Below are 16,196 nucleotides of genomic sequence, written 5' to 3' on the forward strand. Positions count from 1 at the left end.
ATCAAATTCCAGAAACCTACTGACCGACATACTTACGCTACAAGCGTTCCCCTCACCAATGGCGAGCCTTAACCAATCTATATATCGTCGACTGGATGAATATACAATGGTCGTCCTGCCGTTACCCACGTGTTGTCTCTAAAAAGATGCATCAGCTCGGCAGGTTCAATGTCTTAGCGGCATAGCATAAGCTCCATTCAAGTTCATTTCCCTTCGAGGGCCAGATATACCAAAGTTTCATTCGTCAGCTTTAGAGTACGAACTTCGTGTCGAAACTTTTCAAGTTTCCTCATAGTAAACGAAAACTTTTCTTTAAGGACAAATAAGGATGTAGGGAACTCAAAAATGATAAGACAATATAAAAAATATTCATTTATTTTATTTATAAGAAAATTACTTTTTGTTAAACATGTAAAACCACTCGACACGAGGAATGCTATTTCTTTACAAAATAACACCAAGACAATTGAGACAAACCGAATCCAAGAAAACCTACCTATGCGTCAAGTCTAAAAAATAAAAAACCTGGAAAAACTATAAAAATTATCTTCTTAAACTTAACGCAGGTACACGCATTGCAGAAAGTACCCCATACAACTTCTCTCAGTCAATACACCTTAATAATTAAGATTTTTCAACGTTTTGGTTTGCAGTTGTTTTTTTTTTTTTTAATATTAGTTATAATATATAAAAAATGGTTTTCTTTTGCAAATTTACACAAAGTTTTTTTAAGAGGTAGGTTTTTTCTTACCGCTCACGGCACAATAACTGCTACTAAACGCTAAAAGTACTTAACATTACATACAATGAGAGCGATACCTTAATACAATTTGTAATAATATACACCCACTCGGAGGGAAGAGAGGGAGAGATGAACAATAATATATATATAACATAGATACATTATGAAATCAAACGATGACAACGACAAGACTCGAGGATGTGTGAAGTTACAAAAGTGAACGAAAACATAAAAAAAAATTCCAACGACGGACAGGGGCGAGCGCGCTGGGGGCACAACCGAATTAACAGCATCGTACGACACCCTCGGCGCGTCGGCCCATCAATTTTATATGACTACTGAATTTGCATATGTGGCGCCCGTAATAAGGCACCAATAATTACAGACAATAAATAAACATGAACTGAATTTAATATTATTATAATTATTCATAATGAACAGAAAACAAGTGACGTGAGAGAGATCAATCGCTTTCTTCTTCCTCTTCAGATTCTTCATCGTCTGTCTCGTTCTTCTTCTTTTTGCTTTTCTGTAAGATTCAAAGAAAAAAAAACCACATAAGTACAAAGGATGCGATGGAATTTTTTCATATATCAAGTTTTGGCGAAGCTCGCATTTTTGGACTTACGATTACGGGTTTCTTGGCGACTTTCTTCCCTCGCTTGGCGGCCTTTTTGGGCTCACCACCTCCTCCGTTGGCGTTGAACGCTTCTAGATCTTTCGTGTACTGTTCTTTTGCCTTCGCTGCTTTATCTTCCCATACCTGTAACGCGTTGCATAACGAATTAATAAGGGGCAAGGAGAGAATGACGAAACTGGAAATTGGGAGTTACGATAACTTACGGTTTTGTCCTTCATCGCTCGCCACATCTCTCCGCCTTTCTTGGCAATGTCTGTGACTTTGAGTCCGGGGTTCTCGGACTTGATCTGTTCACGCGCGCTGTTGAGCCACAGCATGTACGCGGACATGGGACGCTTCGGTTTCTCAGTCATGGTGATGATGGTTTGTGTTTGTGTCGGTTTCAACCTGGAAAAGAACGAGTGCACACGTGAGTGAAGTGCAAATGCAAATGGAAAAGTGTTCGAGTGGCGAAGAGAAGAGTGCGCGCGGTGGCGGGTTATGGACGGCGCGCGCGTTGTTGACACGCGCGCGCCGCGAACAACGCTTTTGGCGGGAAAACGCCCCAGCGGCGGGGGCGCACCGGGGGCTGCGCCCCGATGGGCCCCCCGCGTCGTCCCGATCCCGATGCACACTTTGCCAGCGAAATCCGTCGAGAAAATCGTTAAAAATAGTATAAAGCGTGACGCGCGATAAAGCGGGCCGGTAATGGGCCCGCGCGCAGGCTAAGCCATTTTGTTTTCGTGGAATTTGGCACGAAATACGCGTCGGGGGGCGAAGGCGCGAATGGGGGGCGGCGGCAGGGGGTCCGAGGCGGGGGCGCGCATTCGGCGACTCCGCCCCGCCCGAACAACGTGCTGCCCAAATCGGGCGCCGAAGATGACGCCGCGTCGACCGGACCCACGCTATACAAAGTATGGCCGCGTGCGAACACTCCATACTACGGGTACCGATGCGGGCTGGGGGGCGCGAGCGAGCGCTGCAGGCGGGGGCTCACCTAAGCGTGGGGCGGAGGGCGAGGGGGCTCGAGGCTCGGGGGCTGCGGCTGGGGCTGGGGCTGGGCTGGGCTGGGCTGCGGCGGCGGCGGCTGAGTCGAATAGGTCCTGCCTCTACGACGTCCCCGACCAACTGGCGGCTGGCGACTGGCGGCGGCCGCGGCTCTCTACCGGCGCGTCACGCTCCGCAAACCGTTCAAACGCTGCGTCGGCACGCCTGCCAACCGACGCGCCAAATACAAACACACGGACCCCACGCGCATACGGCTCTCGCCCTTATCGACTGCTCGCCGACACCCACTAGCGCCCCACTGCCGCCGACCCGACGCTAAGCGCTATTTTCCCTCGGAACCATTTTGACTTTTCGAGCCCGCGCTCGCTCCTTCGCGAGAACCGCAACAACAGCTAAAAGCAACAGCGCCCTTAAACTTTTCGTCGCCGATTCGTCCCAATCGAACAAATATCGGAATAATTCACCGAAAATCGATAAAAACCCACAAATTACATCATCTTTCAACATGGACGACTACTTTCTAGCTAATTAGACGCATCGCACACTATACGGACACCTAAAACACCAGACCGAAAATTAAATAAAAGAACGCTTCTTCCCCACAACGAAGACCAAAATTATGCACACACACACCCGAATGCATATTTTCAACGACGAAAAACTACCATATGTTTCCATATTGTATCACGTCCAGAATCGTCAACAAGAACACGACATCCACTCCGGTATTGAAAATTAATTTCGAATATCTCCCGAGTGCCGTTTATAACATATGCATCGACCTCTGGAACGAGCTTTCTACTCGTCCCGGATTCTCGAAAAACACCGAGGCGACGATATGTGTCAAACTTTAGGTGCTCTATTCTATTCGAGAAACGCTCTTGATACAATATACCATCGATTCACTATCATTAGCCTGCCATACATGTGGACCATGTCCGCATATTCGGCATTGATAATAGCTATTACAACAACTAAATAAGTCCAAACAGTGTATGCTTAAGTAAATAAGTAAATAAATTGGCGTAATACCAATGTAATACCAACCAGAAAACTACGGGATTTAATTATGAATACATACACACTAAAGTCAATTTGGTATTATTGAGTCACTTTGAGTTCATATACATAATTATATGAACTTTAATTATATGAAATAATTTAATTATATGAAATAATTATATGAAATTGAGTTCATATACATAATTAATCGCGAAATCTCAGAGTCACTCTAACTTTAAACGACCCCATACAAAAATTCCTACTGAATTTGAATCTTAAACGCGTGCATGAAAAATGAAACAAAAGAAAATCAAATTCAAATGTATACGAAAAAAAAAAAGAAACAAAAGAGTCTGTTTTTTTCCTAAGGAAACGGTGCATTTAATTTATTTATGGAATGGTAACGATTCGTCGAGATGCAATCGGGGAAAGAAAGAGAGACCTATTTCCGAATGGTCGCGAACAAAATAATGGCCGAGCGTTATCAGTTCGGTGCGGCCGCCGTTATCATTTCCCGTCTCTCTCTAACCCAACGCCATCGTTAGCGGTTGCAAATTGCACGCAGGTCGCTTCGGGAATCGAACGATCCGGATAAATCCACAATTAATTACATACAAGACGAACGCATCTCCTTTGTCGCCATTTTCACCATCGATTATGTCCACATTTTCCCGTATCGCCGTTCCCGTATCGCATTTCGAACGGATTAATCCGCTACGTTGTAAACGAGCGCCGATAAATCCGAATTCGACCAGATAATAAAAATAAAAAAAATGATCCAAAGTCACTATCTAGTAGTGTCAAATTCCCAATGCGGAAGTTTTCTTCGCCGTGCGAATATATGCAACAGGTTGACGAATGAAACGTTTATTGATCTATCTATCCTATATATTGCAAAGCGTGCAAACTCTTCCGAACTAACTTCCCAAACTTCAAAGTGATCCACAGACGACACAATCAAAGCCCAACTCTAAATAACCCGAGTGAAATAAAAATATATATGAGAGATTATGAGAGCCTATAATGCAAACTTTATAAGATACTAGCTGAACCCGGCATGCTTTGCAATGCCACAATAACGTATGCAATTCCCGGTCCCGTTTCTCGATAATTGAATGTTTCAGCTTCAAATTAAATTACAGTAATGATAATTTGTCGGAAAATGCAGGAATTATTCAATTTTTTGTTTATTTTACCCTAACAACGCAGGTGGCGCGACGCAAACATATTTGAAATTATTTCATTCCAATGCCTTTATTTATTTCATTCCTGTTTTCCCGTTCCCGTTTTGGGGTTTAAATTGATTGATTTTTATATATATAGCTAGTGTGAAAAATAAAAAGTTATAGGCGTTTAAACAATTAAAATCTGATAAGACGAGTGCGTGGCGAAAAGTCAAACATATAAGCCTACTACATAGTTTAGGCCTAGCAAAGTTTCAAAACGATCGGAAGATTGTAGGAAATTTAGCTCAATCGTTTGCGAAGTAAAACAGAAAATCCTCGTAATAAAAATTCGGATAAACCGAGACGGTAGAGAGCAATGTAAATATTCTGAGAATGCATCCTACATGCATACTCCAATACGGGTCTCCCATAAATTACTAGTTCAAAATGCAAGTATGCAGCACCAGAGGCAAAGGCAAGCTCAAAAACGAAACGAGTCATAAAATACAATTAAATTTATTTGATCTTTGTATGTGTGTATGTGAATAAATTGTACACAATTCTTTAAAGCACCCAGCAAAAAGCTTCCGTTGAAAGTGCAAGCGATATCAGATACTGTACCCCTTTCTATAAGTTTTTTTACTAAGTGCGTGACTGAAGCTTTTACCGTTTAGGATTAATAGGGTCCTGGTCTAGTGTGCTTTTACTGCGCCGTATAAACGAGAATTGAAGATCGATGATTAGAAATAATGTTTCCAGTTACGAGTCACACGCTCCTATCGAAACAGTGGTATAATATCTTTTGAAAAAATAAAGCAAACAAAAAAAAAAAAAGCCGGTAGAAATACATTCCCACATATGCAGTTTGAAAAGTTCAGTAACTGTCACACACGAAACGGCTGACAAAAAAGGTTCCCTTCGCATACATAGAAGGGACACGGAAACTATTAACAATATATATAAAGGGATTCTCTAGAAGGGAGAGAAGAACGAAGCAGTGATTCTTCGAGCGAAATAAATAAAGTGTCCTTAGTATTTATAATTTATTGCATTATGCTATGCTATGTAGATATTTCGCATAGTGTTTTAGGCATTTGTCGCACGCATCGACGCACTTTCAGGTAGCTCAGGTATAAAACGACAGGCTTAAATTACTTTTAGGGTGCAAAAGATACGGTTTTTTTTCCCTTTTTAAATACCGTTAAAATTACAACAAAAAAATGATGAAATGAAAACCATAATAATATAATGTACACTTACTTTTGTACTTGTAGAAAGTCGAGATTACAATGTATACCTCTGCTCGGTATCAGCTTTGCAAAGTGCAGATTTGGCAAGGCGTGCTTGCGTGCGCGCCCGGCTAAGATTTGCAAGTAAGTGCGTTATATGCCGGCTTGTTCGCGAGGTACTAAGGTACTTAGATATGTACGTGAAATATGTATGGAGGTGAAAATTTGATGAAAATTGGCTAGGATTGAATGTAGGATTATGTAGGTGAAACGGTGTAGAGAAGGGTATGTAGAGGGGTCGATGCAATAGCGACCCAAACGGGCGTATGTATTTCGTATCGACCCAAAGTCTGAGGGCAGTTGGCCGCGGGGCGAGCGTCGACTCTCGCCCTGTACTACACCACACTTTCCGCAACTTTATTGCCCCAGCACCCCCTCGAATAATATCCGTGGAAAGGTACCGTTCGACTTTCCTTTTGTGTGAAATTCTACCCGAGGCTAATTTCATTCTAGTCAAATTTCGTTGTGACGGACCAACTCTAGGGACTTGTTGAGGTATTTCGCCACACTCGTTATAATGAAACCATTAGAAATTTTGCTAAATGTGTATGTTTCGCTTTTGGTCTTGCTAAACACTTTCAAATTGCTGCATTTTAGCAATCGTAATATAGAAGGATGTGAGAAAATTGACAAATTTACAATAAAAAAAAGCAAAAGTTCAGGTACTGAGACTTACCGATACCTATACGCCTTAGGACCCAGCGCCTTGTCCATGCAAACGTATTAGACTTCTCCCTTCCTCAACTATGGCACTAGAGAAATTATTTTTAATGTGCTATTTATATCCACCATAGGCATGTTTCTATTTTTTTGATTAATCAAACAATCAATAAATCCATAGCATATTAAAAAATAATTGCTTTAGGTGCCATAATTGAGGAAAGGAGAAGTCTAATACGATTGTATGGACAAGGCGTTGGGGTGCAGCCCTCTTAATAGCTAAAATAAAGAAAAAAAGACGCACTTTCCATAAGTTTTCGAACAATTTTATAATGTTATTGAGTGGTTTTACCCGGCTTCGCTCGGTGTTTGTAATATAAACAGCTTTTTCGAACATGGCAAATCTAATAGTAAACATTATTTTTTTATTATTACTCATGAAACCATTAGAAATTTTGCTAAATATGTATGTTTCGCTTTTGGTCTTGCTATACACTTTCAAATTGCTGCATTTTAGCTATTGTAATAAAAGGATTTGAGAAAATTTACTATTTACAACAAAAAAAAGAAGCAAAAGTTCAGGTACTGAGACTTACCGATACCTATACGCCTTAATAGGTAAAAATAAATTAAATAGGAAAAAAAGACGTTTACTTTACGTAAGTTTTCGAACAATTTTATAATGTTAGTGGTTTTACTCGGCTTCGCCCGGTGTTTGTAATATAAATATCGTCCTTTTTTTGAAATGCAAAAAAAATATTCTACGATATCGATATCGTCGTCATAGAAACGTTGATTTGTTTTTGATGCTCGCAACCAAACCTTACATACAAAGTCTCTTTCGAAATTATATATTATATTGGTAATAACATTATAAAAAAGGATAACGGTCGGTTTCTATTTGGACAAAAAAATGGGTTCACCATTGTCAATTTCAAACACTTTAAAACATGTGTATGATATTAACAGTGGCGGATCAAGTAAATGGGGGGCCCCAGGCGTATTTGAAATTTGAGGCCCCCACTGAGTTAAAAATAATGCAATCATCGGTTTCTGCCATGCTTTTCAAATTTCGGTTTTTAATTGAATATGCTAACTCTAATATCAATAGGTTGATTTATTTTACGATATTTTAACGGAGTTATATGCCTAACATAATTTCAAAAAAGTCTTCCATTTGAGCGATAAACCAAAAAAAAGTGTATTTTATTTTTTATCAGATTTAGATCATTTCGATATATATGTTGAATAAATGAATAGAAATGGTTTTGTGTATATTTTGATTTAAAGTATATAGATAAATAAAAATAAAAAAAATGGCGGGAAAGATGCTCATATGGTACGCAACAGAATGTGGAAGCAACTAAAGGCCAGGCCACAAGTGCGTTGGGCTGACGAAATTAGAAAAATGTGTGGAATCCAATGGATGAATTTGGCTCGAATAAAATTATAAGAGCGTGTTGGAGAAGCCTTCTTTCCGCAAAATATGGAAAATGAATTTTTATGTTAATTTGTAACAAAAAACATAATGTAAGGAAAATAATAAAACATAAAATCATCATTTTGAAAAATAACTAATAGCGATTAGTATTGTGGTGAATATCCACAGAAAACTATATAAAATACACCTTTATCTAAATGTAAGCTTTTAAGGCATTTTCAATACGCACGTACATTTTTTTTAAATGTATTCACGCACGCTCAAAGTAACAAATTTAAAGCTAAAAAAATAGCCAATTATTCAGTTTTTTATTTGCTAACTAAAAAGTCAACTCTTCAATTATGAAATAGAAACATTTCGACGAAAAGTTTCAGAGTTTCTACCAGCTATGTACATACAAAAGCTTAAACCGAGAGTGAAGCCAAACAAAACTCTCCTCACCTTACAATTTTACGAATGATGTATTGAATTTTGTTTTTTTAATCAATAATAGTGTTAACTTATAAAAAATGTATTTATTTCAGTTAATTTTATGCCAGAAGTGTTTAAAAATAAAATTATTAGCAAGGTTTTCAGTTGTATTGTTGTGAGATAGCATTTCGTCGACTTGGTACAATGCGCCCGTTGTCTTCTTTCGCGTACACAGTTTTCTATCCGATAAGCGTTTCTTTTCTGCAAGACGCAGAAAATGGCCGCGCGCAGATAGGAATACGACACGCGGATTTTGTGATAATATTGTGCTTTATCGAACGAAATATACTTGTATTAAGTTACAGAACATTGCTCGCCACCCCGTAGAATTCATAGGCAGGCATTTGTCACCTGGTCAGTACACCTGTTTCTAGTACACGCGAAATGATAAAAAAAAAAAATGAAACGCAGAACACGTTTCCGTGTAAAAAAATATTTTAATTATTCCACGTTTGAGAAGCGCTGATGATGTGATAAAATATGGAAAAGCACGATGCGTTAACGTAAATAAACATTTTAAGGCCAAAACAAATGAATAGTTAATTTATAATACAAAAAAAATAATTACATATTGATTTTGAAAATATATAATATGAATTAATTTTTGTATTTTAATTTCGGAACAATGGCAGCCTTGAAGACGGGAAAGCGGTCCGACATGGCGCATCGGCGGAAAACACGTTACATGCACGAAAATTTATTAGCGCGTTCGCAAATCGCAAATCGCGACAGCGTCGAGAAAATGTCGCATTTGGGGAAAGGAGACGATCGCATCGAGATTTGTGTCGAATATAAATGGACGTGATGTAATTGTGGTCGACGTTACGGGGCAGGTGAAAATCTCCCGCCAAAACACGTAACAGAAACGTTGGGACGAAAGCGCGTGGCAGGTGACCGCGTGTTTCGCTATAAACGCCTTTATTGCGGGGGACTTACGTGCGAAAACTGCGTGCTAGTGCTGCGGCAAAGGCGGCTCGGCTACAACTCGATACGAGCGTCTGGGGCAAGTGGGCAAGTGACGCGCTCGGGCCCACCGAGAGCCGCTCCAAGCCAGCCGTAGAGGGGGACGCACGACGCCTCGCTCACACGCCAGACAGAGACAACACGCTTTCTATAATAGTATATAACGGCGTCTAGTACAACCGTCGCCGCGCTGCTATATTTCAAATGTGTTGCCAACTGAAAAATGCCACGCATCGCAACTCACCAGATTCGCTCTTTTCGACACACCTCGATTATTGATTTTCGGCTCGATTCAATCAATTTTTCTTTCGGTGCCGTCTCGATCTCGAGCCCTACCCTTTCGATTGAGCCGGTTTTTGACTCGTAAAAACGTTTAAATGCCAACTCGGTGGATTGCTTGTATGCGTGCGTATGTATTTTTCCCAGCGGCTTGCATACCTGACGAAATAAACGGAAATTTTGTATCCAATTGTGAAAAATTATTCGAAAGAAACTGGCATACATTAAGAAGGCTGTACACCCGAAACCTTAATTTTTTTGCCGTTCCTTTCTTCGATATTGAGTGAATGCGACAGTTGCGCTTCGACCAGATAATACGTATTTTAAATCAACAAAATCGAGGTTTCGTATTCTCCTATTTTCTCCTCCAAAATTGGACCAATTTTTAAAAAAAAATTATCATCAAAAGTTATTAAAAATAAAAATTATCGACGGTTTTATTTTGAATGAGAACAATAGAATGTGTTAACAGCAACAAAAAAAAATGTATTTATTTTTGGTGGTAATTGAATTATTAGTCACATTGCGATGGTCTCAAAGACAATTTTTGCTATGAAAACCGCGAATGCGGAATATTTGGCACTCGAGTTTTCGTTAGTATGATGGAATTTTAGGCTGTCAGATGTTCCGTGATCGAGATTTTAGTGACTTGAGCGAGATCGCTTTTTGCGGAATAATCACCGAACCATATGCATTTCTGCGTCTATAAAACTTGTCGAAAACCAAACATTCTTAAAAATTATCATTGATAATCGCTTAAAATGGACCAATAGCATAAAATTAGTTTCTTATGTTATTTTTAATTAAATCTAAAGTCCCTTTTTCTATTTTATTATCATTATTATACAAAACGCCTAGGTGTATCTGTAATTTTGTATGGACTGAGCAGTTACGGAAGTACGCACTTAAACCAAATCTACTAAATTTAAAAAATACTCAAAATAATAGTACCACCCAAGATTAAAGAAAAAATTAAAGATATGGATTATTTTCTTTTTGTAAACTTCTGCCATTCTACGATAAAGTGGAATACCAAGTACAATTCATCAATAAAGCATCAAATAATAACGCAGTGTCTCTAACTCTAATTAGTCATCCCAATATTTAATAATTACTTAAATTTATTATATCTAATTTTGTAAACAGTCGATCAAACTAAGAGACGAAATAAATAACGAAAAGATAAAAATAAAATTTATTTTTTGAGGTCTAAGCATCTAAAAGCGCACTTTTCTTTATATTTACTATTGTTTTTTTTTTTTTGCAATTTGTTGTATATTATAAGACAAGGCACATATCTGTGTGATATAACTTTTCGATGTTGATAACCCAAAAATGGCTTTTGTACACCATTTTCCTTTCTACTACATATATTTTATTTTATAAAAGAGAATTAATAAATAAATAGATGCCCAGTAAATAATATTATCGGTCACTGCCTACTTGTTAATAGTCTATTTCTCAAAAAATACTTAAAACAGTGAGCGAATTACTGATCATTAATTTTGATCTACATACATACATATATAGCACACTACGTACAGCGAATTAATTCTCGTAAATGTTACCGACCATTTTCATTGTTGTCAATTATATATTATTTACGATCTTATTAATTTACAAAGACAATATCACAACATTCTATATTTCAATTTGGTATGAAAATTTTATGGTTTTCTTGTAGATATCAAGTAGATTGAAAAAAATATATATTGTATTATAGTAATCGTAGAAATCATTGAATGGAACTGATGAGAAAACAAACACTTGCGAATTCTAAAACTTTCTTAAAGATTTAATACGTCTTTAAATATATCTTAAAGATATATTTCTCAAATCCTTCGGTGATAGTATCGTGATTTTGTGAAATAAAAACTACTGAATTTCATAATTTCAATATTGTATATATTAAAATTCGTTTCAAATATCATTTACTGACCACATTACTGGATGAGAATACAAATAATTTAATGTTAAGAGTAGCACAGTGATATCCAATGTATCAGTGCGCCAGGTTTGACGGATTCGTGTTTTCTCAACTCAACTAGACTTGACGAACTTCTACATTTTTTTCGTCTGCTCGGTATTAGGGATAAAAAACACATATATAAAATGTTTTACAGAGTGAAATACTTACTTTACGAGGTAGCATTTACAGTTATATTACAAAAATATAATAAGAATTGATTTTCGAATGTTTTCTAAGGTGTTTTCATAGCTTTATAATCGGTGATCACAATATTTTTCGCATTTCAAAGATATTATGTACAATATGTATATATAAACAAAAAAAAAACGTTTTTGTATAGTCTTGTTCAAGCAGACGAGAAATTTTGAAATTCATATAGTCGGTCGAATGGAGTAGACCCCCCAATCCATGAATTATGTATATATTTGGAAATGTGTTCCTTTAGATTATCTAAATAAATATTTTAGATTTATATTATATTAGAAATTAAATGAACAATTTTTTTGATCAAATACAATTTTCATATTTATAGTTTTATTAGAAAGCTTTAAGGTTGATAATGTCATTCAGAGATAGAAACTCATTTTTGTCATAATATAGATTTTTGAAAATTCATATAAAAATAGAAAAAAAAAAAAAAAAACAAGCCACTTCTTAGAAAATAAAGATCATTTTATTTTATTAAATTATAATACACAAAAAAAAAGAAAATAAATTAATCACTATCACTGTTAACTTCCTCTTCTTCTTCTTCCCCTTCCTCTTCACTAGAGGCAGCTGAATCTTTTTCGGATGAAGATTTTTTACTAGCTGAAGGTTTTTTATCTTTTCCTTTTGATTTCTTATCTTTATCTTTACCTTTACCCTAAAACAAAAAAAAAAACCATCAAAATTACAATTCCATTTGAATTATTAAGCTACATATGCGTATCGTAAATGAATTTACAAACCTTTTTCTTGGACTTTTCATCTTCTGATGTCGATGAATCATCACTGATATACTCCTTACTTTTAAATTCGGTACCACCACCAGAACTTCTACCAGCCGGCACTTCCTTTTTAATATTATTACTCTTGGGTTTTTTTGGCTTTGAAACACCACTGTCTTCTTCGGCACTAGATGCTTTTCCACCACTTTCTTTATAGTCTTTCATGGCTTTTACATAGTCATCCTTGGATTTTTGGGCCTTTTCTTCCCATTTCTAAAAAAAAAAGTGAAATAAAAAACATGTAGAAAAGAAATATCACCAATAAATAATTTGATTTATGATTTTGACATATTTACCGATTTATCCTTCATTTCTCTCCACATTTCACCTCCTTTCTTTGCAATTTCGGTAACCTTAATACCAGGGTTTTCTTCCATTATATCCTTACGAGTTTCGTTCAACCATATCATAAATGCAGTCGTAGGACGTTTTGGAGCATTGGAGTCTTTTTTCTTACGCGAAGAAGTCTTCTTCTTACGTGTAGTAGTACCTTTCTCTGGCTGTAACAATAATTACACAATAAGAATCATCCAAACAATATGTATAAAATAATCAAGCTTATTAATCTGAAACCTACAATTGTTTTTGCACTCTTGGCTTTTTTCTTCTTCTTTTTCTTTTGACTTCCATCAGATCCAGCACCACCTCCGGAACCAGATTCAGAATCGGAATCAGTGTGGTTAGTATCATACCTATAACGAATTCATATAATAAATACGTCTCAACATGGTCATTTAACGTACATATATCTTATTAATTAACTTACTCTTCAGCAACATCTGAATCTTGTTGGTCGGGTTTGAAATCCTCATCGGTACTTTCATCAGAATCCTCACCGCCCTCTCCACCACCACCGTCCTCATCTCGTTCTTTGGCTTCTGCTTTGACACGAGCCAAATATGCATCTGGTTCATTTTCTGCATCAGAATCACCAAAGTCATCTTTGTACGATTGTTTATCCTATAAAAATATTTCATATTGTACATAGAAAAATGTTTCATATTGTATATAGATAAAATTGGGCATTTATTTTATAATTACAGATTTGCCAGTATTCTTCACGTGTAGTTTTTTAGACGATATGAAATCGAAAAGTTTACTATATTCTTCTTTTTCGATGCTGCTAAAAGTGTGTACGGTTCCTGACTTTAATTCTACTTCAAAGTCGAAAGATCTGTAAGTTATGAAAAATTTTTAGTACACGTAATTTAACTTTGTATACTTTATTTTTGATAACCCTTTTTGAATATTACCGTGTAGAACCACCACTCCTGGCAAAGTTAACTGAGGCGATTTCTTCGAAACGAATATGTATCGGAGGCTTATGAACATATATAAAGCCTTTTTCTAAAGGATACAATAGACCAGCTGTAGCTTTATAAGAACAACCTATTGCAGGAGTCCCAGTGTGACTGAAATCAATATTTTAATATGACTATTTGAAAAATAGAAATAAAACATAAGCAGTTGAAAAGTAAATTTACCCAACAAAATTTCCAGGACCTGTTAATCTTCTGTTAATAATAACTTTCATTATTTTACCTAGAACTTCATAAGTAGGACCAGATAATTCTTTTGTGATTTTATCCTCATACTTTTCCTTTAGTTCTTCTCTAAAATTATAATGTTTTTATATTTGTAAATAGACGGTAATAATCATATTTAAACAAATAAAAAAAATATATTACTTTGAGAATGGTAATACTATAGTAGTTTCTTCTTCTTTACCAAAAAGTAGTACTAAGAAATGGTAGCGGGTTTGTCCCTGTTTGATCGGGGGATCCAACGAGACAATGAAAAACATTTGTCTTGAATCTTTATGGGGCAGCAAAAACAGTCGAAGTACAGTAGTCATTGGAATTTTATAATCAAATGTCTTTCCGTGAAGTTGGAAAAACGAGTGGAATATTTTGATGTCATAACGACCACTGGAAAATAGCAATTAGGTTAGTAGAATGAATTTTTATATGTTATTGCTGAATAATATAAAAAAAAGTATTAACCGAGGTGTAAGGCATTGCAATTCTCTAAATATAGCAATAGCATCACCGGACACAGATATAACACTAGCTTTGTTCATAACTTGTTCATGGAATGCATCCACAGGATCAAGATCACCAGCCATTTCGCTAGTCGGAATGTGAAAGCGCATTTCCATTAATGAGACGGGGGTATCGTCATTCTGAAATAAGAAATTTTACAAATGTTACAAATTGAAAACACAAACTATACATTTTTTTAAATATGTTAAATGCAATACCTGATGGAATTCCAAGGTTATTTCATTTTTCCCTGTATTACACTGAGAGACATTATTCAATGGAATTTCGAAAGCTGTTCTGCTGCCGACATTAAAACTAAGAAGAGCTCCAGTAAATTTGGCTGTACCCCAATTCCAGCCTTTTAACGATAATTCCTTTTCTAACATATCCTTATCATAATTTGATTTAAAAAACTTGGCAACTTTTTCTTGCTCCTGAAAAAAAGTAAGTATTGTAAATATGTGAAATTGATTCAGATACAATGTAAAATTTTTAGATAAATTTCATACTCCTTCTTTGAAACCACCAAATCTGTGAAGAATGCCATTCTTCATAAATATTCTCAATCCCCAAGAGCCGACGAAGCGTTGGAAATTTACAAGTTCCATGTCGTTGGAAGAGATTTGTTCTACTTTTCCAGTTTTGCTGTTTTTGAATATGATGTTTTGGTCTGTCATCTTTAATCGTCCAGGCACCTAAACAATAAAATAAATTCGATTAAAAGAGCAAGTAAGGACGAACAGTCATAGGGTATAAACAAAATTTACATTCAATATCTTCAATGTACATATTCTCCGGCGAAATCTTTGGGTAATGTTAGTATAAACAATATAGGACTTTGAAAGTCAATTAGATAATCAATCTTTTGCTTTGAATGTGTAGGCGTTAGAATTAGAAAGGGTGTCTTAGCATCAAGCTTATTTTGACATTTATATCTTAAACAAATGATTTATGTTGTCAAACAAGTTTAGACATGTGTATGTAGCTTCGGTTTTATCTTATCCATGACGGCGTAATAGATTTTAAGGATGGGATAAAAAATAAAATTTAGGAAGGATACATATTGAAGATAATGATGACATTTTTGGCGCGAAATGACTTTCACACCGTAATCGAGAGGTTATGTACGATGCCGGAAAGGAACGTATGGAAACGACAAGTTATGGGAATTGGATACTCACCATGGAGCCTTTTACTTCAGCTGATATATCAGAGTACTCCAAAAATTCCATCTCGCTAGCAAATAAATGAACTGTGGGTTAGAAATAAGAATCAAGAGCACCGGCCCAGCGGCACCGAGATCACCACAAGAATAATTGTTTTGGTGACAGACTGAGAGAGTGGTAGCACAGCGCGTTGTATATGAACACTGTGATACGACGCAATAAATCGTATACAACTTAAATTACGGTTTTCTAGTTATATACGACTGTATATATTTTCAGAATTACTGGTACAGACTAATTACACAAAGCGTCATCTGTAACCTGACTAAACAAGCGAAATACTAGCGCTTTCGAATATAAAGCTAGTGGTAACACGTGTTTCATAAAACA

General features: G+C 36.5%; 2 protein-coding genes across 3 annotated transcripts; both read right to left on the reverse strand.

Annotated features, from left to right (window-relative positions):
- Window positions 1-364: 364 nt before the first annotated feature.
- Window positions 365-9,454, reverse strand: HmgD (High mobility group protein D). 2 transcript variants are annotated; one of them, XM_077443492.1, is made up of 5 exons: window positions 3,572-6,451; window positions 2,359-3,510; window positions 1,586-1,769; window positions 1,371-1,505; window positions 365-1,271 (listed from the first exon to the last, which is right to left on the reverse strand). In XM_077443492.1, the coding sequence occupies exons 3-5, from the start codon at window positions 1,733-1,735 to the stop codon at window positions 1,206-1,208; spliced, it is 351 nt and encodes a 116-aa protein (XP_077299618.1). In that variant the 5' UTR covers window positions 1,736-1,769; window positions 2,359-3,510; window positions 3,572-6,451; the 3' UTR covers window positions 365-1,205. The 2 variants fall into 2 exon arrangements, with proteins under 2 accessions (XP_077299618.1, XP_077299619.1); XM_077443493.1 differs by lacking the exons at window positions 2,359-3,510; window positions 3,572-6,451 and adding an exon at window positions 9,335-9,454.
- Window positions 9,455-12,130: 2,676 nt separating this feature from the next.
- On the reverse strand, window positions 12,131-16,196 carry Ssrp (structure specific recognition protein). The gene is made up of 13 exons (XM_077443494.1): window positions 15,822-16,196; window positions 15,150-15,335; window positions 14,859-15,074; window positions 14,602-14,780; window positions 14,287-14,526; window positions 14,083-14,211; window positions 13,852-14,010; window positions 13,640-13,772; window positions 13,365-13,558; window positions 13,176-13,290; window positions 12,895-13,098; window positions 12,560-12,811; window positions 12,131-12,474 (listed from the first exon to the last, which is right to left on the reverse strand). The coding sequence occupies exons 1-13, from the start codon at window positions 15,870-15,872 to the stop codon at window positions 12,325-12,327; spliced, it is 2,208 nt and encodes a 735-aa protein (XP_077299620.1). The 5' UTR covers window positions 15,873-16,196; the 3' UTR covers window positions 12,131-12,324.

The sequence above is a fragment of the Arctopsyche grandis genome, chromosome 12 (genome assembly GCF_051622035.1).
Source record: "Arctopsyche grandis isolate Sample6627 chromosome 12, ASM5162203v2, whole genome shotgun sequence".
NCBI classification, from domain to species: Eukaryota; Metazoa; Arthropoda; class Insecta; order Trichoptera; family Hydropsychidae; genus Arctopsyche; species Arctopsyche grandis.